A 27787-nucleotide genomic window follows, 5' to 3' on the forward strand; every position below is an offset into this window, starting at 1 on the left:
TCTCATTCGATGTGATCAGTTAACTGTTAATCCATTTGAAAAAATGTTTAATTTTACTTAATTGTTAATAATAAATTCGATTCACCATAGATACAAGTTTCCATTTGAATGAAAATATTAAGATAATCAAATCAAATTGATTAAAGTGATTTAAATGTTACCAAGGTAAGTGAATAAAATTTTTGTATTGATTAATAATCATTCATTTCAATTGATTATTTACATTTTGTTAATTCTAATTGTTTAATTTGTTTCTTAATGTGAAATTTAACATTTATTTTGTTGTAACTGTCACATACTGGATTGTATGGATGTTGATTTGTAATAATCTCCTTCTGATAGTTTGTTGATCCAAATGATTAACTATGTTTTTTTTTCATTTGTGCAATTTAAATGTGCTCATCGTTATGGTTTCCCTTATTGGTATTGATTAAATTGATTGTTGATTTATTTTTTTCTTTCTTCTTTTATCATTTAGGAAAAAATTGACAATCGATTATTGAACTGAGAACGAGAAACATGAGAGAAAATAAAATGAACTCAGACTTTCACCGAGAGGAAACACCAGCATCAGAAGATTTACTTTCATGGTGTAAAAAGATAACCAATGAAATTTATGGATTAGACGTTAACGATTTAACAACATCATGGAAAAATGGAATGGCCTTTTGTGCCCTAATTCACCATTTTCGTCCTGACCTGATTGACTATTATAAGCTTAACCCAGAAGAGAGTAAAGTTAATTTTAAATGTGCTTTTGATGCCATTAGAAAACTGGGAATTCCAAGTATCATGAGCTCAGGTGATTTGATGATTCTCGATGTTCCCGATAAATTAACCGTCATGACAGTTTTACATCAAATTCGTGGTTATTTTAATAGAAAAGAAAGGAAAAGTAAAGGTCTTGAATGGGATTGTGATGATATGTTTGACGATTTTGACAGTGATGATGAAAATAATTCACTATTTTCAATTGCATTAGACCAAAAATTAGCTGATTGGCCGAGTAAAAAAGTTGATAATCTTGAATCAATAATGTCTTATGCGAGTCCATTTCTATTGGATACCGATTATAATGTTAATCCAAATAATCAACCGACAAATTCCAATTTACGATCAACTAAATTATCGAAATCATCATCATCAACATCCAAGCCAACAATCAATTCCAAACCAGGTGAACAGTTCAATGGACTCAATTTACCTGGTTCAAATGAAAGAGGAAAAGAAAGTGTACTCTCACAATCGTTACGGTCGGTAGACTTTAATTCACAACCATTAGAATCATCATCATCATCTTCATCAGTAATAACAACATGCACCCAATCAACAAATACTCAACAATCAAGTAAAACTGTCCAGAAAGAAAAGAAACCCTTAATGACCCGTAAACAATTAATGGATCCATTTGATTCTGATAGTGATGAAGATAAAACACCAAAAGGAAAAATTTGTAAGCAATTAAAACGGAAAGATAAAAATAATAATAACGGAAGAGAATCAACTAATTATCATGGTTAATATCTAATTTCTGTTTTCTTTTTTTTTGCTTTCCTGATCTCTTTTTAGCTCAAAGGAGGGCATCAACTTCCCAGGTTCCCACCAATGGTTCAACCATCACCGATATCTTGGATCTCGCCACAGCGGAAGATTCTGACCCGCTCATAGGAATGAATTTATCCTCACCCACCTCACCCGATTCTAATCCGTCCTCAGCAACAACCTCATCTTCATCAACGACACCATCAATGTCTACTTCATCTTCATCATATTCAAACAATCTAACCGATAACATATCAATTTCCTGTAATCAACCACCACAAACTCAAACACAACCCCAATCCAAACCATTACCACCACAATCACAACCAATTATCAAGCCCACAATTATTGAACTTGCTCCCGGTCTATTGGATGTCTCACCCAAAAAGGTCTCACCCTTTCAACGTGCTCGAACAGCGCCTGCATATCGTTCCCTGCGACTTGACACTAGTCGAAAAGTAAATTTTACTACCGAACAAACAAAAGTCTGGCCTACGAAAAACACAGCGATTTAATAATCTTCAATTCTCTTTTGCTATATTTTAGATCACAAGTCCTGATCGACGAGATAAACTTCACGAAAAGGCTCGACAGTTAATCGAGGAAACCAGAAAGAAAAAAATGACTCTTGAAGTGACACCAACTAATCTTAATCCACTTCCAGAAGATGATCGTCGGCGACAATTACGAGAAAAAGCTCGACAAATGTTATCCGATCAAATTAGTAAAATGATTAAGGAAAAAAGTCCAATTGAACCTCGAAACATGGAAGCAGCAATTCGTGATTTAACTCTACAAGAGTCTAGAAAAATTTCAATCCAATCAACACCTACAAGAATATCAACAATTAAATCATTCAACAATAATCCAAGTAAATTTCTCAAAACAATCAAATCGAGTCACCAAACAATTATTATCCATTAAATTATCTCTCTCTCTCTTTCCATCCTCAGGTACTACAAAAAGTCCCAAAAAATCATACGTCGATATGGAACTAATGATTTTAGAAAAGGAACAATCAAAAATTGACAAAGAATCATCAATAATCGAGGAGAAATTACGTCTAATCATGAAGAACGGTAATTAACAAATTTCTTAATTATACTCAAATCAAACAATCAGCAACACATGACCGATTCAACTCCAAAATCAAAGTAAAAACTTATTCCAACTCCACATTAGCCCACAAACCCGAGTAATTAAATACCCTACAGCTATTGATGATATTTAATTACGATGAGAAACAATTTAACAAATTACCAAGATATGATTCCCTTAATTGTGATTGTCTTCCTGAAGCCCTTCACTTTAACCATAAACATTGAAAAGGCAAAAAAAAATATGAAATTAATTTCCCTTTCAACTTTTACATATTATTTTACCTTCTCATCATCAGAAACCATTGATATTTTATCAGCAAATATTGTCCATGTAAATATATAATTGCTACTCAATTATTATCAATATAATTCAACTTTTGGACTTGAACTTAATTTCAATTGTTTCCGCAAAGTGAAGCAAAATTAAAGCTCTAGAATTGATAATAATAATAATAATAATAGTTACCTATGGATTCCCATGAGCATCCAATCATTTATCAGGCTTCAAAACATTACCTCATATAAAATATTAATAATAGTAACCTATCAATATGATTTCCTAATGAAATATCATCAATATTTTTCACTCTTTGTCAAGTTAATTAACAACAATTTAAACTGGTAACCCGAAAAACTTGAAAACAATCAAAACTTTTCACCAAAATCCATCAATAGATGTCGCCTACAACTTTTTGTTTACTAATGTTGATTAGTAAATTGTTACTATTATTATAATATAAATGTGTTGTTATATTTACTTTAAATCTTAATCAAAGGAGTGAATTGATACTTAACTATTATCCGAAGCTATTTAAATCAGCTTAATCAGTTTAAATCTGTTATTAGTTAACAACAAGTGTGTGTATCTTGTTGTAAAACATTGAGCTCAAAATATTAACAGTTAATACGAGGAATTATCAATGAAGAAAAAAGTTATTTCCATGTCGAATTTTTTTTTCTTTTTGTTCTAACGTAACTTTTATATTTCTTACGATTTTCCCCTAGAAAAAAAAAATGTTAAAACCAGATTAGAACCGTAATCTCGAAATCGATTGATGAGATTTACCTTTAAATTGTATTTTATTATATTCGATACATTTAATGTAACATTTACCTTTTATGTGTCTTTCTTATAATTTTTTTTTCTTTACTTCATTTCGGATGTAATTTTACCTGAGAGATAAGATATGTTATCTTTATACTAATAACAAGATGATATGGGATGACCAAGATCTCCATCATCATCATCATCATGACAGGTAATATATATACACATATATTTATCTAAGATGAGCAGAAAAAAAAATAATAGGCAACATTGTAATCATTGATGATGACGATGATGAGGATGATAAACTAGATGATAAGGAAACTTGTTCTTCACCCTTGGGTGTAAATCTTATTGCAATAGTTGGTCTTTTTTTTTACCTAACAAAATATCAATGACACAATGACAATGATGATAATGATGATGATAATCTGTGATACATCTTTTCATTTCTATAATTGTTGTAACAAATAGGTAGCAAATTGTGTAGTAACCTTATCATCATCATCATCATCATCATCATCATCGGTATCATCATTATCATGACAAGCTTTTTGCAACAAGCAGATGAAACAAGATGAAACTTTTTTACAATGAGTTGAAATTTTTTTTTATCATATTCATTTATTAGCATTCCGATGATATCAATAAGCATGAATATATATATAAATATGGAGAGAGAGGGAGAGAGAGAGAGAGATGATTAAGTTGATGATGAGAGAAGGAGAAGAAGATGGAAAAAAGAAAGAAAAGAAAGATGAAAAAGGTAGATAGAGCCTGACAAGAGATGGATAATGATAAGACTATGAAGATGATACTGATGATGATGAAGATGAAGATGATGATGAATACAAGTAACACTATATCTCTGACCATTTATATATGAATAACTACTATGTGTATGTTTGATGGTTTTAAGGCTCATAAAAATTAAGACTTAAATTGGTTTCATTTATCTATTGATGTTCTTGTTGTTGATTCATCTTTACCTTGTTTTTTTTGTGTTCATCATGTTTCTTGGGTTAATACCAATGACATCCAATAATTGAAGTCATAAAAGCAAAAGCAAATCATCATCATCATAATCATCATTATCATCACGAAAGGTTCTCTCTCTCTCTCTCTCTCTCTCTCTCTCTCTCTCTCTCTCTCTCTCCTCTTCCTTTACAGAATCATAACAAGTATAAAACAAAACTTTTTTTTTTGTTTTTTACCTTTTACTCAGGTAAATGCAATTGAAAATGCAAATAATAATAATAATGATAATAATGATGTTAATCATTTGCAAAGATAGAGATTGATTCTGCTTACCTGAAAACCAGAAAAGTTGATGTAACTTGAATGCTGATCACTAATCATCATCAATAGTTGTTTTATTTTTTACTATTATCATTACACATACAATGTGAGGTAAATAACCATAATAACCATAATAATAATAAAGTAATAACACCTTGGAATGACTACTTTTTTTTTCATACCTTTCGGTAATCAGAAAAAAAGCAAAAATTTTACCTGTAAAAAAGTGCACAGGTAAAATGTTAAACTATATAATATATAAATGAATATCCTCCTTACCTGGTCAATGGTTGGTGGTTCATGTTGGTAATTTGTGTTAACTTTTTTACTCTTACCTGGGCTTGATTATTTTCCCCAATGGGTTGAACCATTTAAACTAATAATAGATTACGAATGATTGTAAATGATTAATTTTCTTCCTCTTAATTGCTGTTAATCTAATTGTTTCTCTTTTTAATTCATTTCTCTCTAACTCTCTTTTTGGGTGATTTATCAAGGTGCAAACTCTACCATGGAAGAGGAAAGATGCATTCGAAAATGGTTCATATTGGTCAATAAGAAGAATGATATTCTTCGTCGTCAGATGAAATTGAACATTCTGTAAGTTGAGATTATCTTTTCCGTAATTTTCATGAGCCTAATTAACTCATGGATTAAGAATTAATATTGATGATTAGCGATTTAATTGTAACAATGTTATCATTTGGGTTGATGCTTTTTCTATCTGAAAACTGGATCACTTTTCATGCTCATCATTTTTTTTATACAGTTGATTTATTTTATTTTGGTAAATTGTTTGTTAATTGTTAATATGATTGGTTGATTAATTTCCCTACCATATTAACTCAACAGGTAAATCACCTAAATGATATTATATTTCCGATTCTCAACTGTCCATGTAAATAGATATGATTTATTATATTAGCTCATCTTAAATCTTACCAATTGATTAATCTAATAATATATTTACTGTGTGTGTGTGTGTTTAATTGAGATGATATTTAATATTTATGATTAACAAATAATGATAATTAAGGAAGATGATTATGATCAAATGTTATCTTGTTGATGATGATGAGACTTGAAGACAAGAATGGTTTGAATGGTTTTTGATGATGACGTTTAAATTGATCGATTTGTGATGATGATGATGATGATAATGATGATGATACTGATAATGATTCCTGGTGAGTTCATCCATCGTAATGTATTTAAACAGAAATGAATTGAAAGTTGAATGGGCTGCTGATAATGATGATGATGATGATCATGATGTTGTTGATGATGAGGTAAAGTCGAAGGACGGACGCGAGGCCAAAAAGAAACAGAAATCAACTTTATCCTAATATTTTTCAGGTTTCACGCTGAGTTTCTGATGAAAATTACTGATAATCACAGTGAAAGAAGATGATGATGATGAAAAATCTTTTTTTTCTTCTCTTACATTGAGAGAGAGTCAAACCTTATTCTGTATCAGATTAATATCATCCTCCATCTTCTTGATTACCATCGTCAGAATATCAGATTTAATCACATGATTAACTAATTTTGATTTGAACGTAAAAAAAAATGATCAGTAACATGTAACAACTTTTAAAATAGCAAATATCTTTTATTTTTCATTCAACAATCAACTTTATCCTAAATTTTAATAGTTAATTACAATCAATTAACAATTAGGAGAAAATAACTCGCAATATAGACATGTACATATTGTGTATATTCAAGTCTCGTATGTCCAGTATGGTCAGTAAATATACACTCCTAAATTTCAGTTGATAATTTGATTTTGATTCGGAATGATTTTTACTTAGAGATGAAGGATTTGAGAGAGATATTAAAAAAAAAATATTTCCTTTCACCATTTATATTGATATCCTATTGTTATCGTCATCATCATCAATTATAATAATAATAATGGTACATTGAGAGGAGGTCATGATCTTTGTGACCTGGTACGCTAACGTTTTAAAGGTGATTCTGAATTGAGACTCGAATTGAAAAGCGACCTCCAAATAATCAACTTGAAATTTTCAATCCAACAATAGACCAAGTTAAGAATAGGTTATAATACATAACAGAGATTAACAAGAGGCGTGAGGTAAGACATAAATTGAAGATGACAATGGATGAGAGAGAGAGAGAGAGAGAGAGAGAGAGAGAGGAGAGAATAGAACGTTTTTCAACCTTCTCATCATCTTAATCATATTCATAATCATCATCATCACTTTCGTTATTATTGTCACCATAATAGTAGCCCGTTTATATGAACAGTAAACTCGCTTTCATCTTTTGGTCATCTAATCATCACCATCGTTGTTGGTCATCTCATCATCATCATCATCAGTTACATTATTATTTCAAATTGTATTCAGTCAAAAGAGAAAGCAGAAAAAAAAGACAGAGAGAAAGAAAGAGCTGAATAGTTTTAAATATTAGATGTTTACATAGGACCTTGAAAGGTTTTTTTTTCTTGTTGTCAATTTATATATATTATTATACCTATTGGTCAATCTCAAGGTGGACATTCCTAGTTGAAGTCCATACCGAGAAAGAGAGAGTAAAGGTCAAGCCAAAATAAACATTTCGCGCCTCATTTTCATTTCTAGTCCATTTTTATTATTTCATCACAATGGACAATGTCAATTCCTTATAAATAACTACATGTATACATATGATAATATTCAGTTTATATAAATATCCATAAAAAAATCTCCATAGGTAAAGATAATACTGGCTACTGATATGTAAACATAGATGTTTATTATTGTATCTTTTTCTCGTTTTCCTCTGATAAAAATAACAATGACGGTGGTGATGATATTGATGATGATGATGATGATCAGTATTTGTGATGATACATGAAGATGATAAGAAAATGAGAGAGAAAATAGAATTCGAAATTTTCTCTCTCCATTTAATTGATGGGTTAACATTATTGGAATATATAAAATGTTGAATCTTTGCAAATTTTTTATTCCTATTGATTTTTATATATGAGAATAACTTTTATCTATGGTAAAAGATGCTCTCTCTCTCTCTCTCTCTCTCTCTCTCTCTCTCTCTCTCTCTCTATCTCTGAGCCCGGGCAAAGTAAACAGAGTTTACCTTTACCTTGACCATCGACACTAAAGTACACTGATACACCATGTAAATGTATATCAGTTTGTTAAGCCAAAGAAAAATAATCGGCTCAGAAACGCTCATTAATTTTACAATGGACTCTCTGTATTATTATTTATCTTCATCATCTTGTTGTCTTCTTACCTGTAAGTTTATCATTCAATATCTCCAGTTGATATTATGTATATTTTTTAGCACTTTGTCACCTTGATGTTTGATTTTTGGTTCCAATCGTTTTTCATTAGATCGAAACTTTTTTTTTTACTTACCTGCGTAATTGAATATTTACTCTCTCTCTCTCTCTCTCTCTCTCTCTCTCTCTCTCTCTATCATCCTTATCATCTCTTCCATTATTATCAATTATTTCCACATTGATCTTAAGAAATGAAAGTAATCTTGGAATGTCAACCTGTCCTTGCTATGCAATACCCTTGTCATCCTCATCTTCATCATCAGGATCATCTTGTTTTCCCAAGAATAAACTCCCTACTGCTTTTGTTTTGCATTCTCTTTCTCATTCTCTTTCTTATCATCCTTATCATCTTTGAAAGATACAATTTCCTAATGGAATGTGTCCTTTTTCATTTATCTCATTCATTTACTTGAAAACTGAATGCAAGGTAAAAAAAAGAGGGTGAGATCTACAGGGTATATATAATATACACACACAAACACTACATACAGTGTATCTATTTGTGTGAAATAAATACTTTATGTTCAATGGTCATTATTCATCATGAATGTCGTTGAAATAATTGTCCTGCTAACGAAGTATCATCAATTATATGATCTCTCTCTCTCTCTCTCTCTCTCTCTCTCTCTCTCTCTCTTGCTCTCACTATGAGAGAGTGATGAGTGGAGAAAAGGTCACCCACCGTTAATACACAGTGGTCACATCATTTACCATCCCACTACTACTACAAACCACCACCACAACATGACTAATGTTTATTATACTATTAATACATCATTACTACCGACTAACTACCTTGAGAATCATTATATTTGTTACCTGATTTTTTGCTTGAAAATCAACAGAAACTCAAAGAGATGGACATTTACCTGTTTTGATAAGCGAAGTGACAATTAATAGATTAGATGATATTTATATCAACAATCAGCAAACATTGATGATAAACTGAATGATAATCATCAGTTTTCATTAACTTTTTCACAAAAAAATGATTGAAATGACACAAGTAATTGAAAGTTTATCAAGTAATTAAGTTGATTACCATCAACTTTATCTGTACACAATTAATTGTTATCATATATATGAATTATCATCATGATAAGTATCATTTTGATGATGATTATGATTGTGATTTATTGTTATGTTACAATAAAGTTACCATATTGTTATCAACAATTTAAATCACAATTTGAATAATATTTTTACCTTCTCGTGACTTAAACATCAAAGTCACTGTTCAGTTATTTAAATTGTTTGGATACACTTCAAGATTGGACCTCTAACTGTTTGATTGGGGTGGTCAATCTAATTGTTATTAAATTATAACAATCAAAAAAAGTTTAGTCTGTTAAATTGTTACCATTGTTTTTATACACATATAACATGTAAAGAAAAACATTATTGTAACTAAATTGTTATCATTGTAATCATTTGATCACAATGAATAACAATTTAAATTCAACTATAAATATATTTATATACAATAATCATACGCCTTGGTGGTCATGATGATATAATGTAAGTGAGATTTAATGGATTGCCCACCTCCCTCCACAACCACAACCTCCACCACCACCACCACCACCACCATCAAATCACCATCACCTCCTCCTCCTGTTGAGCATTTGATTAACAGTGACAGAGTAACAACATTACAATACAAAAATGAATCTGACATTTTTACATAATCGTAATTGTTAAATTTTAGAATCTATTTTAATTCACTTTAATTCAGTTGAATTAAATCACTATTCATGGGGTGGAGGGAGTTTATCAGTGAGAAGTAACTGATAGAGAGAGAGAGAGAGAGATGAATGATAAGTGAATTACTGACCATAGAAAACGGTTGGGGTTCTAATGTAATGAGTTCTTAATAGATTTTGATTCGGTCATTTGTTCAACTACTTACGATCATTTTAAATACGTTTTAACTTATTCAACATTCATAACTTTCATCTATCATCTGATGGTAAGGATGAGGATGCTCATCAGGATGAGATGATCAATTTTCTCAAAGTAAAAAAGGTGATCTCTTTATCTTGTCTTGTTTATCATTATTATCTCTCTCAATCGTTTTGTAACTTTGTTGTCTGATCATCATCATCATCCATGGATTTTGATGAAGATGATGTTTCACATTTTCTTTGATAAGATAAAGATGCTTCTCTCTCTCTCTCTCTCTCTCGCTCTCTCTCTCTCTCCTTGTCTCTTCATCTTCTCCTTATTACTTGTCAACTTTTCTTCTTCCTTATTCTTTACCTGATTTTTTGCTTACCTTTGATAATCTATTGATTATTATGATGCGATAATTTGTTTCTTTTCTGTTTGATGGACAATTTAGGTTTTCTATTCACATCTTTCTTTCTTGGGTGGTCTCTCTCTCTCTCTCTCCCACCACCCCATTTACTCTGTGTTACCTGTGCCCCTTTAAAAGACTATGTGTTTACCACAGGTAAAAAAAAGCCTCAAGGTTTCACTCTTTATCTTTCACTTAAGGTGAAAATATTCAAAATCTATTGATGATATTGATATTTAAATCGATCCTCTCTCGAACCTTTCGGTGTTTTTATTGTTATTTTCAAATTCGATCTTTAGAAAAGAATATTTCTCTTCTCTTTCAATTCTTTACATCTCTCATGTCTTTTATATTTTGATCATTTTGTGACACTTTACTTGAGCTTAATTTAACATTTAACTTGAAATATTTCTGGTCAATCAATTGGTCAGTAAATTACAATTTTCCTATTTACCAGTAAAATGGAAAAGAAAACCAAATATAAATTTCATTCGATTAATCAATCAACTTAGTTGCGAATAATTTTTCTTTCCGTTAATTTTAATCAATAATAACAAAGAAAAAAAGATCAATTGGTAATCACTAATAATTGTGGAATAAAAATTCATTGATAACATTGTTACTTTCTCATCGGATTTCATTGATAAAACTGTTACAATCTAAATGATTATTGTTACACCTTATTCACACCAGAGAAAAAGGTTAATAAATATTAAGCTAATCATCTTAATATGTTATCATCCTGATTATCATCATCATCTTATATTTTTCTTCATCTTTTGTATTTAACTTTTCAATACTTACAGAGAGCAAGAAAAGGATTTGGAAAGATGCTACAAGATCCTAATAAAAAAGCTTCAACCTTTAAATTCACTTGAAGGTTTGTATATGTTTCTTATTTTTCATCCTCATCTTTTTTTCATCATTTTCATCATTATCATCATCTTGATGATGATCATCAGATTATACCCTAGTAACAAGTGGCCTACTTTACGGTGTCAATGGCTTAAGCTTAAATATCTCTCTCTCTCTTCTCTCTCGCTCTTCTCACCCTTACCTCTAATACCTACGATCCGCTTAGTAATCTATTTATTATTATTATCTTGGAATTGGCGTAATAATTATAATATCTATCAAGGTCACCAATGTATTACATAGGTAAACATGGGCTGAAACTTCATTGAGACTGAGAGAGATTCGTTTTCCCCTTTCATCATCATCTTTTTCTCTATCATAGTCTCTGTGTGTTTACTCGGAAATTGTGGTAATATGGGCGTGGTAAGACAGGATTAGCCTTAGTAAGACGTTTGTGATCCTATTGTGAGATCAGTCAAATATCAGACTAATACTCATTCTCTCTCTCTCTCACTCACTCACTTTCTCTCTCTCTCTCTAACGTCTTGTAACAATTTAAGATGATGATGAAGATAAGTGTTCCAAAGACCCTGATTATTTTCGCATATCTCTCTTATTATTCACTCTTTCGTAGGAATTATCAAGTTTTACAAAGCTAACTTGTTACTCCACAATCAACAACAACAACAATTACAACTAATCTACTTGGTGATAGAGAGCGAGAGAGAGAGAGAAAGAGATGATCTCTTGACTAATCCGTGAGGAGATTTTACTTTTTTTTATTGGGTTTACCATTATGATCAGGTTAATACTTTTAATAAGCCAGTTTATGTTTGTATCTTGATACACTTTCATTGATAGATTAACAAATTGTTTATCCTTCAAGACCTTATCCAGCTTATTGGTGATAACCTTATTGTTACAAAGTATTTAATTGTTGATTGATTTTAACAGTTAATGTGTTGATTTTTGTCAATAGAGAAAAGTCACTTTCAACTACAGTAGCATGTAAATGTTTGTGCACATCTGATAATATCTTTGTTGTTTCTTTATTGTTACAGTTTACATAAGGTTTCCAATTGATTTTTACTGTAAATTTGCAACAATTTTCATTTATTTACATTGGAAAAGCAAAAAGGTTATCAAAAAGATAAATGCAAAGGTGTAAATGATATTATTTCCAGGTACAGTTTGCATTTATGAGCCAGAGAGAGAGAGAGAGAGAGAGAAAGTGAGTGACAGTGATATTTTGTTTACTCAGAAGAGGAAGATGTAGAGATACAGGTGAAAGAATAGCCAAAGGCTATGGAAAAATATTTTCACAGAGGAAAAAAAAGAGTATGATAAGTGCAAGAGAAAAAATAAAAAGGAAGAGGTTTCAAAGTGTCAGGCGATACATGAGCAGATTATTATATTATTTGCAATATTATCTTAATGCACTGAGTGTGTAAAGTTTACCTGAGAGTTGAATTAACCTTTTATTTTTACCTGACTTGAGAAAGAGTAACAATCGCAAAAAGAAAGAGGCAAAAAGTGTGACCCAAAAAAAAGAGGTAAAGATTTTCCAATAAGCTGAATAGTGTTGACACTTTTTGTTTTGTTTTGACCCTTTTTTTTTGTTGCTGCTGTTTGTTACACTTTGAGCTTATTATCAACCCCAAATGCTGAGAAACCCCACCCGGTGGGTAGAGTGATGAACCAGATTAACATAACCAATTAAAATGAACAATAGTAAAGTCAATTAAGGTTAACAAGAGACCCAAGCAACTAGTTGATTGATTAGTGTCGTAAAACCATCAGCACATCAAGATAGAAACACTTGATATACATAAGAATTTGTTTTAATCATTTGCATCATTGACAATTTATTCGTTGGAAAAGAGAGAGAGAGAGAGAAAGAAAGAACAAGAAGATGATGATGATGATGATACGAAAATCAGATCATTATCATCATTTTCATCTCCTTGTTGTTGTTTGCAAAAAGAATTCATCTGATAACTTTACTTCTACTATTTCGATTGTAACCAGGTTTTTCCATAGAAATCGAGAGAGGAAAATGTATCAGGTAAAAGCACCGGTGGAAAAAAAGAAGAAGGAAGAAAAGACGAAGAGAGAGAGAGAGAGGAACAAGATGAAAAATCTTCCTCCTTCATTTTCTCTAATATTCTCTATCATCTTCTCTTGTCTTTTTTTCTTCTCTTACCCAATTCTCCTTCAATATAAGCTTCTTATCTTCTGAAAGCCAAGAAGCATGAAGTAACCAATTTTCCTTTCTTTCTCTACTCCTTCTTCATCATCATCTTTTTCCCCCTTCTCTCTCTCTCTCTCTCTCTCTCTCTCCTTTACACAAACACCGATTGACATTCATGTGATGAGGAGAAAGATGAAGATGAGGATGAGGATGATGCTCTATAGGATATAGGATCAATTCTATGTCATCTATAGGCTCCATTAGGCGGATACTTGCTCGATTCTGATAGGCTATGTAATCATCCACCCGCTTACTCCCTCCCTCTCTCACTCTTTCTACTTCTCACTCTTACCCCACCCCTCCCTCTCTCACTCTCTCTCTCTTTCTTAGTCTCTTTCTCTCTCTCTCTCTATCTCTTTTCCATTTTATTTTTCTCTTTTCCTCTCTTTCTCTTTCGTTACAATATTATTATTATTGTTTGTTGATTTTATACTTTTTTCATATTGTTGAAAATAATACAACAATTGATTTCTGTTGATTGTTGGTGCAAATGAAGGTGCAAAATTATATATCTTGAGGCTTGAAATGATTGTTTTTCTTGTTCTCAACTTGATACATGATTAGACTCTCACCCTTAACATTGTACGTGTTTGTGTGATTTACTTTATTGTTATTGTTACTTTTTTTTACTCCACACTTATTACTATTATTGTGAAACCCTAATAATAATAATAAGTTGATTCTGATTTTCATTGATAATCCCAAATAAAAACAATTACCAGAGTCAAACTATTAACTTAGTCAGTAGCCTCTCTCATACACAAATGAGTTTATAATTGCAACTGAAATTTGATTATGCATTTGATTATCATCATAGTCGCAATTAATTTTGACATGATCACATTTTGTTTAATACTTTGCAATTTTCATGATGATTTTTGCATAAAACAACAATCAGTTAATTGTTTAAATCAATTTGCAACCTTGATTACCTGAGTTATTGCTCATTGTCTGATAGTTTGCAATTTAAGGTGTGTAAGTAAATTGAATGTGATTACAATTGATTGTTGTGCATTTACAGTTAACCCTGTTAATTGTAAGGTATCATTTGAATAATCATAATTTACTGTTTTGATTATTGGTAAATTATTTGACTGTTTAAATTGTTTTTTGCTCCAACAATTTAGATTTGTTTTTTTTCAGGTTTTCCAATTTTGATGATTTGATTTTAAACTGTTTTTTTTACCTTGTTGATTGTTGTTAACTTATATACCATCAGAATCAATTGATTGCCAATTGATGATGAATTTTATATAATACATTTTCTTATGAAGGTTTTTTATTGCAATTACATTGGTCCTTTAATTGTCATGTTTACCTGACTATTGTTAACTTTCAATTTACTTTTCTGATTAACTGTGTTTAACAACATTTGCAACAATCAACTTGAATGCGTGATGAGAAACGTGCTTTTTGCAAATCAACCAATATTTGCACGAGTAAATGAGGTGAACTCGGCGAAATCAATTTCTTTTTCTCTTCAATATCAATCACCTTTCTACCTTTTATCATTTTTCCTCCTCCTTTTATCATCTCGATAGTGATTATGTTTGCCTTTTTATATTTTCTCCATCATAGATGCTCACCTTTATTTGATAATATTCTCACTCACTCTCTCTCTCTCTCTCCTATTTCCTTTGACTTTCGCCATCTATTCAATTCTTTACATGTTTCTCCCTCCTTTCTCTCTCTCTCTCATTTAAATGATGTTTTCTATTCTCTCTCTTACTTTGATTGAGATGTTTTCGATGTTCATTCTTGTTTATCTCTTTCTTTTATCATCTTCTTGCAGTGATAATTTTTCTTCATCATCATAAAATTCATTTTCTTATAATTCATAAACACATATATAAGAATCTAAAGATCTAGAGAGAATGAGAGAAACAACAGAAAAAAAATTTCTTCTTTTTCTCTTATCCGTATTTTGGGTGTTATATTGAAGGTCACTCAGCATCTTTTACGATTCAATAGTTTCCATCTTCATCTTCATCCTCATCTTCATTTCTCACTTATAGGTCTAATCTTGATTCACTGCCTTTCATGACATTTACAATCAACTTAACCTTTTCTTTACTTCATCTTCATCTTCATCTTCATCTCTCTCATTTCTGTTCATCTCTCTTTCTCTCTGATGGTTTTTACTTTTATTTTTTGCTTCTCTAATCATGATGATGATAATTTCTTCCCCTTTTTCTCACTTTCTGTTTATCTTTTTGCTCTTTTTTTATCTCTTTTTCTTTATTTCTTCTCTTCGAATTAGATTGGGAGAAAACTGATGCTCAACGTGAGACGGAAAAGTTGTTACTCGATAAGTTACTTCGAATTGTCGAGAAGCGAAATGAACTTGTCCATCATTTGGATACCGAAGAGAAAGCGTAAGTTTTTTTCTTCATCTTTTCGAACTCATTATTGACCTAATACTTGAATCTACGAACTTGGTAATCTAATATACGTACACATGCACATTTAAATCGCAAGAATCATCGAATGACCTTAAAACTGTACTCGAAAAGTTCTAGTTTGTTTGGTCTACTTTTTAGTCTCAATTTCAGATCATCCGATTATCCTTTTTATGGATAATTGATAGGAGAAAGAGACAGGGAGATTATCTAATTTCAAGGTGACAATTAACAATTGGATTCAACGATAAGTAATATTTTCTTCATCAACTTTTATCATGAAATTTTTTCAATTGCAAGACAATTGGAATCAATCAAAAATATAAAGTGAAGAAAAAAAGTTCTGTCAAAAAATATATTGTGTGAATGTTTCTGGAAAATAATAAAATCTTTTTCCTTTCATGCCTATCATGATGTTCATGGGTATTTATATATGAATGATTCTGAGTTTATTCAGAGTTTCCTATTCTAACAATTTAACGTTGAGCTTATAATCAATTGTAAAGATTAACTGGTAATTTAAATTCATCCTGTATATATACATGAAGTTTATCACCATGAAGATGATTTGAAAATTTGAATATTTATGAATCATAAATGAAGATAATATTGTTTTATAACAATTGGATAACTGAATCAAATTGATTGTTGCTACTGATTATTGTCTAATAATTTGATTGATTTTGTTTTGTTTTTCTTGTTCAAACTTTTGGGAGTCCCCATGTTGACGTTGTTTGATACCATGTTACATGTTATGTTACCTTAAGGAACCATTTGAATAATTTCAAATTGATCATGATGATTGAATGTTTACCTTTACTCATGTTATCTAATATCATATTCTTGATATATTGTCTTGATTAAGACATGATAACAAATGAAAAAGTAGATAAAATTTATAAGGATTAATAATCGTGACATAGCTTGTCAAATGTTCACTCATCTTTTACTATTTATCTTCATCATCATCATCTCATATTCAATTGGTTTTCTCATGTACTGAAAAAGGTGAAAATGAAGACAACCAAAGGTAGATAATGATGATGGAGAGGTAGATATATGTACTTTTGTAGCTTCTATTGACCCTAATGTGGTTACTGTGTGTGTGTTATTGTTGATGAAGATGAAGAAGATGTTGTTTGGCATCTTCTTCAAATGTCATCTCTCTCTCTCTCTCTCTCTGTCATTCATCTACTACATCCCGTTAATAGAAAATACTTTTATCTTCAGTCTCTCTCATCATTTTTGCTCTTTTTCTTAAATTTTTACTCTGTCTCTCTCTCTCTCTACTCACATTTCTCCATGCAAACATATCCTGTGAAATATTACTCTCTCTCTCTCTCTCTCTCTCTTCCTCTCCTTTACTCCCACTCCTCATCTTAATCTTCATGTTGATCAGCATCACCAAGAAAAGCTCAGTGATATTTGGTATGAATTGTTGAGTTCAGGAAGCAGAAAAAAAAGTCAACTGTCAACAATTATAAACTTTGTTATTTTGTTAGTCTTGTTGTTACCATTACGATGATTTCTAAAAGATTTATCATTATAAAGATAGAGATGAGGATGGAGATGAACATGAAGATGATGATGATGTGTAACAAGACTTTTATTTTGTCAACTTTCACTGATTACTTCTTGTTAGCATCGCATTTCAATTCAATCACACGCTTCATTTCCTCCAACAATTTACTTATCCTACTGTAAATTTAATTTTCCTATTTTAACTTGATTGTTGTCACTTATTGTTACCATTTTAACTACATGGTAACAATATATTGTATTGTAACTGTTGTTGTTGTTGTTGTTGTAGGTGTTGTTATTTATCATTGACAATCAAATAATTGAAAACATGATAATGTTAATAGTTAACAATCACAATTGTCCATCATCATGATGACATTAAAATGATGTAAACATTATTGTTTTTTTTTTGCTTAAATGTTAAGAAATCATTTAATTGTAAAATTGATCAACAATTGAATTGTATGATTGAAATTGTACAATGAAGGTCAAAAAGTGGACAAATCAATGAGGTAAATTGTTACATTTAATTTGACTAATATTGAAATCAATGAGTATCTCCCGTTGCACCAGGAAAAAAAAGACTTAACTTTGTTGATTGAGGAAGATGAAGGATGATGATGATGACGATGATTATATTAATGGTGATATTAGATGATGATGATGATGAAGGAAATAGGAGATTAATATGAAAGGAAGAAAAAAAATGAGGTTTATTCTTATTGAATAGAGTCAGTTGTGGAAAGAGAAGAGAAATGGAATAAAAAGAAAGAGGAAGATGCAAAAGAATAGGGATGAGGATGGAAAAAGATGATGATGATGATGAAGAGAAAGAGAAAGCGTATATCAGGATTAAAGGGCAGGAAATGAATTGATTGTTGCTTACCTTTTATTTTTTTCTTCATTGGAAAAACAGACGAGTTTTCATCTTCTCCTTTTTTACATCATCTTCAATTCTCATCATCATCACAGAGATATTTTTATCTCTAACATTTCAGGCGGATAGATTATCTCTCTCTCTCTCTCTCTCTCTCTAAATTAGATTTCTCATCATCTTATTTCGGGTATCATCATGAAAGTACAGTTAGACTTTGATGTTATATTTATTCATTTATCATCTTTATTCAATGATTCAAGTTGATCTTTGATGATGCTAAATGCTATATAATATGCATCCATCCTGATCACCATGTCTATTAGTGATGCGGCTAAAGATGAGGATACTTAAGTTTGTGATGAGGATGATTTACTTTTTGCCTTTACCTCTTTAGGTGTGTGTCATTTGTATTACTTATCATGTAGTATATTGTTATTATCATAATGATATACACATTTCAATTAATTTTAATGATTGTGTTGGTACTGTGGATGATGATTATGGTGACAATTTAGCAAATTATTTCTCTTTTCACTTCAACAATTAAGGCTTATTATTGATTGTGATTTATTTTTATCAATAATTGTCTCGTTTCGTTAGGTTTTTCTTGTGGTTTGTTTTTGTCTCTAAATTGTTTGTATGTTTATACATTGACATGCGACAATTATCATTGATGAAATTGCCTTCAATCATTTGTCAACTGGATGAAAAGCTAGAGAGAGAGAGAGAGAGAGAGAGAGAGAGAGATATCTTCTCTTGAAGCAATTACTCTTTACGATGATTATGATGATAATGATGATATGATGACGAGAAGTGGGAGGATAAGGTGACTAAAGAGAGAGACAATTTTTTCAATTATCTGACAACAACAAAAGGTTATAGTAGATTCGTAGTAATTGTAACAGTAACAAAACCAACATCTTATTTACCTGGTTAGCAAAAATTAGATATCAATTGGTTAGAGATGAGAAAAGGTAGCAAAAAGATGACTGTGAGAGAGAATAGTGGGAGAAGGAGAGAGAGAGAGTAAAGGTAAAAGCATAAAAAGGTTAGAAAAGGATGATGATAATGATGAACATAAAGAAAGGAAAGAAAGGAGAGAAAGAGAGAGATGAAGATTAGGGTGGCAGGGAAAACGAAAGGTAAAGGTGAGGATGACGGTTAAAGTGGTGAATGAGAGATGAAGAGGAAGATAAAGAGAGAGGCCAATTAAATGGCTGGCGACACCGATAGGTTACATTACAATGGCGAAACTTGTTTAACTTAAGATATAATATGTACATTCAACTGACAACTTTTCTTATCCTTATCTCACTCCTTCTTCCTTTTCTCTCTCTCTCTTATCATCATCATCATTTTCATCTTCTTACCTTTGTGTAACCCTTTCCACCTCTCTCTCTTTCTCTCTCCCTCTCTTGCTCTACACAAAAAGGTAGATTCTTGTGTTGGTCAAGAAAAAAGGAGATAATCTCTATTCTTTGTTATAATCAAACCTTTTCCCTTTCAATGGTCACTATACCTTCAAGAATTGACTAGATTACTGTTAAGTTGATGAGAATGATAATTTCTCACTGAATGATAACCTTTTGCATCCTTGTTGTTTGTTGTTGCTTTTCTGCTGTTTTTGCTATTGACCAGTTTTTTTCTTCTTGCTGACCGATGAAGAAGCAACTGATCAGACTAAAGGGTCAAGCGAGATATATAGCTTAAAGTTAATCCTTTTTGTTGAAATGAATTGACCAAAAAAGCATTTGAAAAAATTGAGAATGAGATGATTTTTCAATTTACTCAATGGACTAAGTTGTTTTCTTGCTTTTTACCTTTTCACTTGACCATCACCACATCTCATATTGTCCAGTTTCTAAAGTCTCATTGATATATAATTGGAAAAGTTTTTTTTCTCTCATTACAATTTATGTTTTTTTCACTTTTCATACACAACAATTGTCTCTTTCTCTCTCTCTCTCTCACTGTCTTGTGCAAGACTGACCACTGGCCTTTGCTTGACCAGTAGCGGGAGGAATGAGGGAGACTTTGTAGTGGGAGAAAAAAATGTTTGATAACTTTATTAGTTTCACTTTGTCAAAGCTCACAGTCAGTAAATCAATTTGAATGGTTAATTAATTGGTCATCAATCAAAGTAACATTAATTTTCAATTACCAGGATTTGGTCAGTTGTAGTCTAGTTGATTAGTTAAGGTTATATCTTATTAATAGTTGAACAATTGAATAGCTTATGAATTGTGTGGTGAGTCTCTGTGTGTCTTTTACCTTTGGTGTGTATTATTCATTTTACATCAGCAAAAAAAAAGGATTAACTTTAATCCATAATCTGAAAGGATTTAACTTGGGTTTAGTCTTGTAATGATGATCATTTTTGCTCCAATTGGTTTAACATTGATATTTATATCATTTGATATATTTTGATTCACATTTTTTTCTTGTTGTTGTCCACTAAACTTTGTGTATGTTGCAATCATGCATATTTGCACGAGGATGGACAGATAGTGGACAATAACAACAAAAAGTAGGTATTTATGTAAATCCATACATTTTTGACCGAGAAACTTTTCTCCATCATCAAGGGAATTCATGAATTTTACTCTCTCTCTCTCTCTCGATGTCTTATCCTTCATCTCTCTCTCTCTTTCTTTCTTGCTTGACCAGTGGGTAAATTGACACTTCGAGTGTCTCTCTCTCTCTCTCTTTCTTGCTTTCCCTGTGGTAAAATCTCATCGTGACCAATCAACGTGATCATCACCTTCCACCACAACTTGAAAGAGGAAGAAGTTACTGAGAGAGAGATAAAGTGAGTGTGTAACTTGACCGGAACCTCTAATCAACTGTCCACTCTGACACCACTTAAGCAGCAAAAAAAAAATGTCTCCACCTCATTACCGTTACAGTGATTTATGATTGAAGTGATTAGCATGTTATTGAACAAATGATTTACTTGATTACAGGAAACAAAGAGCAAATAAATGATCAAATTATAAACAAAACAAACTTTTCATTTTCAACTACATTTGATATTTTTGGGTTTGTGTCTTTCAATGAAGTTTAGACAACATGAAAACTCATTGCAATTGACAGTTAACATGAATGAATCAACTTGAAAAGTTTACATCAATGATAATCTTAATTTTAGTATTTCTTTTACATCTCGAATGACTTTTTTGTCACTTTTCAGATGATGATGATGATGATTTGATTCACGCATCATCGTCATCTTCCTCTTCATCTTCATCTGCATCCTCATCATCTGAGTAACCCAAATAGACTTATTTTTTCACGTGCTCATTGATTTCTAACTTTACCTTGACTCTTATAGATTAAACTTTTTTTTTATTCATTCGGAGTTTACATGAAATGATTAGTTAATTGTCTTTATTGATTTAGATTGAGTTTCGATTTTTACAATTTCCTGAATGTTTCATGATTGACTCACATTGATTTGACTCAGCATTTGGGTTTGTCAAAGTTGATTGTTAATTGTTACCAATTTTTTTTTCTTAAAGTAACAATTAGGTTAATCGTTTTAATCATTAGTGTTTTTTTTATACTCTATCAATAAATCAGTAGGGAATTTTAAATGTTTAATATTATCATGAGAGATTGGGAACTCTTTTGTTTATCATTGAATATTTGTATCATCATTCATTCACAGCATCAGTTGATTACCTAAATACAATTAATCATGAGAAGCACATTGACAAATCGTTTTTGATTAACATCAAATTGTTGTAGAAGCGTGAAAAATAACAAGATACTTCAATTATCATCATTAACTAATAGTAGTAACATTAGACATTGACCTTCAGGTCATAATAAGTCCAATAGTAGATGCATCATCATCATCATCATCATCATTATGTAATCGCATCCACAAAATCAACCTTAAATTGTTTAACAATTTACTAAATGAATGAACCGTGAGAGTGATGATGAATCTATTGCAATAAAAAAAAAGTGATGAGGATGAGCAAAAATTAGATGAAATTTTCAATCTATTGATAAAATCGTCTCTCTCTCTCTCTCTCTCTCTCTCTCTCGTCTCTGGGATGATATAAATAATTATTAGTCGATTGAGTAATTGCTCTTGTTATGGTTATTATATTATGTCTATGGATTTTTTTATTGTATGGTTACAATTAATTTTCCAAATGAAAGTTAAAAAGCCGTAGCACTTGAAGATTGGCCTTAAACACGAGCTCTGGAAATGTAGGTTAGTTGAAGAGAAGAAGATGTGAAGATGATGCTCTATGAATAGGATGATGAGGATGAGCCTCTTGATGTTCTGAGGATGATTCTTTTTTTGTTTTTCATCTTGATGATCAATGAAGAAATAGACAGTGAGAGAGATGGAAAAGTCGGAGGATGAAGATGAAGATGATGATGATGAAACTGAAGAAAAAGCAAAATCCTCAAAACTATGAGTTGGATTGATCAATAAGTACCTTTGAATAACTTGGAAGATAATAAAATTTTTTTTTTCATCTTCTTCCCTCTTTATCATCAATTCAATTTGAAATAATTATCATTTTACCATGATGATGATGATGACGATTTAAATGATTCAGTTTAACTTTTCTACTTTATTTCAAAAGGACTCTTCATTTTTCATCATCATCTCTTTTTTTTATGAAAAGAAAGCAAAATAAAATGAAAAGGAAGATGATGATGATGATGATAAAGTATATAATATCTCTTGCAACTCTCCCCTTGTAAAAAAAGGTAAGATGAAGATGAGGCTAAAACCAATCCTCAAAATGTTAGTTTATTCACGAAATGAGTTTGTTATTAGTCCAGGTATTAGGTACATGATATCCTTTACCTTGTCAATACAAATTAATTGACCTTTAACAACTCACTGGACTCTCTCTCTCTCCCTTGTTACCTTCAATTTTGCTCACCTTAGAATTGCATTTGAACAAGTAAATATATGTGTATGCAAATGGTAATGATAAGTATGCATTTATATTTCTATCTGAATATTGAACAGATAAAATAATGTGAATATTTTGTTTTTTTTTCTTCGGGAAAATGAATAATATTACAAATGAATGGTTTTTACTCTTCCTCACCACAATCATCATCATCCAGGGTAACTCTCTCTCTCTCTCTCTCTCTCTCTCTCTCTCTCTCTCTCTCTCTCTCTCTCTATTTTCCGTCTCATAGTGAAATTAATTAGTCCAAAATGGCAACTAATCTTCTTATTATAAGCTCCATCATTGGGTAGACATTGGCTTCTATACTCTGGTAATATCAATGTGATATAATGTTGTATGAATGGTAAATGATGCTGATGATGTTGTATTAATAAGGATGATGTTTTTGTTGGCCTGTAAGGTTTTTCAGATGCAAATGGTTGTTGATGATGATTATTATGGTGATGGAGATGATGGGGTTGCTTGGTTGCTTGGAATCAACTTTGAAAACCCTGTATAATTGCTGAGAGAGTGAGAGAGATGGAGATAAAGACATCCACGAGATTATCTTCTCAATACAAATGATTCGCTTTTATCATTTTTTTTTCTCTCTCTCTTTCTCCTCTTTTTCTTCTGATTATCTTCCAATTTGTTTCTCTTCTCACTCATTATGATGAGATAAAAGTAAATCATCATTGTGTCTATGTATCACCCTTACTATTGTTTATCCTCATCATTGTTAATCTTATGCTCTCTCTCTCTCTCTCGATTCCACCTTCATTCATTACTTATTCATTTGATTATCAGAAAAATAAAAAGCTCAATGCATTTTACATGATGATGATTATGATATACTTGAAATTATCTGATGCAAAAATATTGCATTGATATATTTTTTTGTTGTTGCTGCTGCTGTTCAATTGAAACATGATACATGTATATGCACACGATGATGATGAAGATGATACAATCAATTACTATTATTGTATAACTAACCTTAGTATGAAATGATTATAAAAGTAGGGGGAAAATGCTTGTTATCATGATGGACTTTGTTAATCCTTCAATAATCAGTCTATAGGATTTTATCCTCATCAACTTCATCTTTGTCTTTTGTTGGTTCATCCTCATCATTTTTCCCTGTTCTGTTTTGATACACTTTTGTATCTTAGGGACACATCATCCCATTGTGATACATTTCTCTCTCTCTCTCGATTCCACCTTCATTCATTACTTATTCATTTGATTATCAGAAAAATAAAAAGCTCAATGCATTTTACATGATGATGATTATGATATACTTGAAATTATCTGATGCAAAAATATTGCATTGATATATTTTTTTGTTGTTGCTGCTGCTGTTCAATTGAAACATGATACATGTATATGCACACGATGATGATGAAGATGATACAATCAATTACTATTATTGTATAACTAACCTTAGTATGAAATGATTATAAAAGTAGGGGGAAAATGCTTGTTATCATGATGGACTTTGTTAATCCTTCAATAATCAGTCTATAGGATTTTATCCTCATCAACTTCATCTTTGTCTTTTGTTGGTTCATCCTCATCATTTTTCCCTGTTCTGTTTTGATACACTTTTGTATCTTAGGGACACATCATCCCATTGTGATACATTTCTCTCTCTCTCTCTCTATCTGTGTGTTTATATGCTCGAAAATATCAACATCAGGATAAGTAAGCAAGAGAATGGTGAAGGAAAAATGATGAAGGAAATCATTATGATGATGGAAAATATTATAACCAACATGTTATTCATCTTTTTGCACAATTAGAGAGGTGGAGGTGGGATGATGATGAGAGAGAGATTGTTGACTGGAGAGAGAGAGAGAGATGATGATGATGAAGAATCTGTAAGAACCTGAAGTGATGAAGATAAACAAGAAAAAGAAAAATGGATGATAAAAGAGATCGGAAGTAATTTAACACTCAATATAAAAAACGAGAGATGAGGATGAGAAGAGGAAGAAAAATTATATTTCATGAAAGATGCTGATGAGTAATTGAGATGAATTATTTTCTATATTGATTTATATTGAAATGATAGGAGAAAATGATGATAATGTTGATCATCATGAAAGAATAAGATGAAAAAAATGAACCGAAACTGAATTGAGTAGAATCATGAAAAAAAGTTGAAAAGAGTAACAAGATTTTTTTTTTGCTTCGTGATGATAATGATTATGTTTCAATGGCTTTGAATGAGAAAATGAAAATGAAAAAGAAAAGAGAAAAAAATTATCATGATAATTTTCATATCCCAGAATTTGTTCTCTCTCATTAATCAGCTGATTTCTATATTTGCAAAACAATTGCACTTTGATAGAGACAAAAGACATTTATTGCTAATTTGTCTGAATGGTTTTCGATTCATTTTCATAATTGATAATCATATACACTTATCATGGTCATTCCAAGGTTTTATCATGAAAGTGTTATGATATTGTTCAGATAAACGAATCGTTTTCTTGATAAATTGTTACATTTTTTTTACTTGTTCCCAAATTAATCCGTTTTATCTGTATAAGATGATGACGAAGAGAAAAGATGTAAAAAAAGAAAACATGACAAATGCAATACACTGAATAGAGAAAGAGAAAAAGTGAGTGAGTGAGTGAGAGATAAGATAGAGAAATGATGATAAAGATGATGAAGATAATGATTGTGGCGCAGGGAAAAGATTGAAGAAACCTTGAAGTTTGCAATTGCAACACTTGCATTTGCTATTCCAAGGCTTTTGCATCTTCATCATCTTTTTTTTTGCAAAGTCCAAGCAAGGATAAAGATAATGATGATGATGGTGATGATGGTGATCAAAAACTGCAAGAAAAAAAAGATACAAGAATAAAAAAAAAGCACTAAACTCAGGTGAAAAATGAAGTTAAGTGAAATTTATTTCTGCAAAAGTGTGAAAATGTCTGAACAAATTGCAATATAAAAGGAGGCATGAGAGGCATCACTGTTTCCACCATTGAATTTCAATTTTTACAGGTAGAAAAAAAAACAAGGTGAAACAGGTAAATAAAAATCAAGGTAAAAAAATGACAAAAATTTTATGCGATTTTTAAATCTCTATCTTTCTCTTTTTTGTTGTTTGCTGCATCTTTAGATGATGCTAAAGATGATGAAGATAACGACGATGAGGATGATGATCAGTATAGACTTTTGAACGATAAAAAAATACCTTGTGTTGACCCAACACAGAAAAACGATGGTCAAAGTGGTGGTTTAAAGGGAATTGATTTATGATCTTCATCATCATCTTTCCTCTCATCCTCATCTTCATTTTCATCTTCATCTTGTTCCCTTTCTCTCTCTCTCTCTCTCTCTCTCTCTCTCTCTCTCTCTTGATTCCTTTTTTCATCTTCTCTTTTTTTTTACTAATCCTCTTGGTAATTTTTTTCCTTTCGCTTTTTTTTCTGTACATGATTATGATTCTTGTGTATACTGAATATGTGTGTATCTGTATGTGTATTTTTTTGCCCAATTTGATTTGGTTAAATGGTCAAATTAAATTAATTGTCATTAAATTTGATTACCTTCACAGGGAAGCTGAGGATCAAATGGTAATGAAGGAAACTCAAGGGCCTCTTAACTTTACCGCTGCGGAAAAGCAATGTATCGTTTCTTGAAGACGAATCATCATCATCATCATCATCTCTTTCTCTTCCTTTTTCATCAAGATGATGATGAAGATGATAATCTGAATGGAGACAAAAAAAAATAAGAAAATAACAAAATTAAGAAGCTGAAACGAGGCACACACCCAATCAATAACATCATCATCATTAACATCATTAGACTATCATTAATGTGGATAATATTGGTTAATGGAAGATTATTATCAGGATGATGATTATTATCACCAGGATCGTCTTTATCTTCATCATCTTGATCATCATTTATCTTCAAGCAAGTAACGAAATGACCGAGATGAAGGTGAAATTTGATCAATTTTTTTTTGTTTGCTCATTTGAAAAAGTTACGAAAACAACAACAACAAACAATCAATTAGTTGAAATGGTCTAGATAATCAATGGATTTTAGCATTTGTGAGTTTTTATCATGAATTTCAGGGTAACATTGATTGGGAAGATAAATGATGAATGATGATGATAAATTCTTGTAAACACAATTATCATGCATTTGATTATTATTTACACAATACAATTGAGTTAAAGGTGAAAACGATTGTCACCTCAACCTTTTTACACAATCGACCATAGATATTTGTTTATTAACTGAATATTTGGACGCTATTATTGTGATTATCGCCATTGGACTAGCGTGAAAATTGCTAAAGTAAACAAAAGTTTTTCTTTTCTTTA

At 31.0% G+C, this 27787-nt stretch overlaps 1 protein-coding gene across 2 annotated transcripts; it reads left to right on the plus strand.

Moving 5' to 3' along the window:
• Nucleotides 1–6: 6 nt before the first annotated feature.
• Nucleotides 7–27787, plus strand: LOC128395991 (EH domain-binding protein 1-like). Of its 2 annotated transcripts, XM_053356492.1 has the most exons (9): nt 7–165; nt 479–1453; nt 1570–2000; nt 2089–2413; nt 2496–2621; nt 5487–5589; nt 11408–11481; nt 15968–16082; nt 27007–27787. In XM_053356492.1, the coding sequence occupies exons 2-9, from the start codon at nt 520–522 to the stop codon at nt 27089–27091; spliced, it is 2193 nt and encodes a 730-aa protein (XP_053212467.1). In that variant the 5' UTR covers nt 7–165; nt 479–519; the 3' UTR covers nt 27092–27787. The 2 variants fall into 2 exon arrangements, with proteins under 2 accessions (XP_053212467.1, XP_053212474.1); XM_053356499.1 differs by lacking the exons at nt 5487–5589; nt 11408–11481; nt 15968–16082; nt 27007–27787 and adding an exon at nt 2939–3300.

Source organism: Panonychus citri, unplaced genomic scaffold (genome assembly GCF_014898815.1).
Source record: "Panonychus citri isolate SS breed McGregor unplaced genomic scaffold, ASM1489881v1 Contig00023, whole genome shotgun sequence".
Lineage (NCBI taxonomy): Eukaryota > Metazoa > Arthropoda > Arachnida > Trombidiformes > Tetranychidae > Panonychus > Panonychus citri.

Excerpts from the sequence above, each read along its gene's own strand:
- LOC128395991 (XM_053356492.1), top strand. The coding sequence starts at position 520 with ATGAGAGAAAATAAAATGAACTCAGACTTTCACCGAGAGGAAACACCA. Across the intron at positions 2,414-2,495 it reads ATCATTCAACAATAATCCAA|GTACTACAAAAAGTCCCAAA; the intron begins GTAAATTTCTCA and ends TTCCATCCTCAG. Across the intron at positions 16,083-27,006 it reads TTGGATACCGAAGAGAAAGC|GGAAGCTGAGGATCAAATGG; the intron begins GTAAGTTTTTTT and ends TTACCTTCACAG.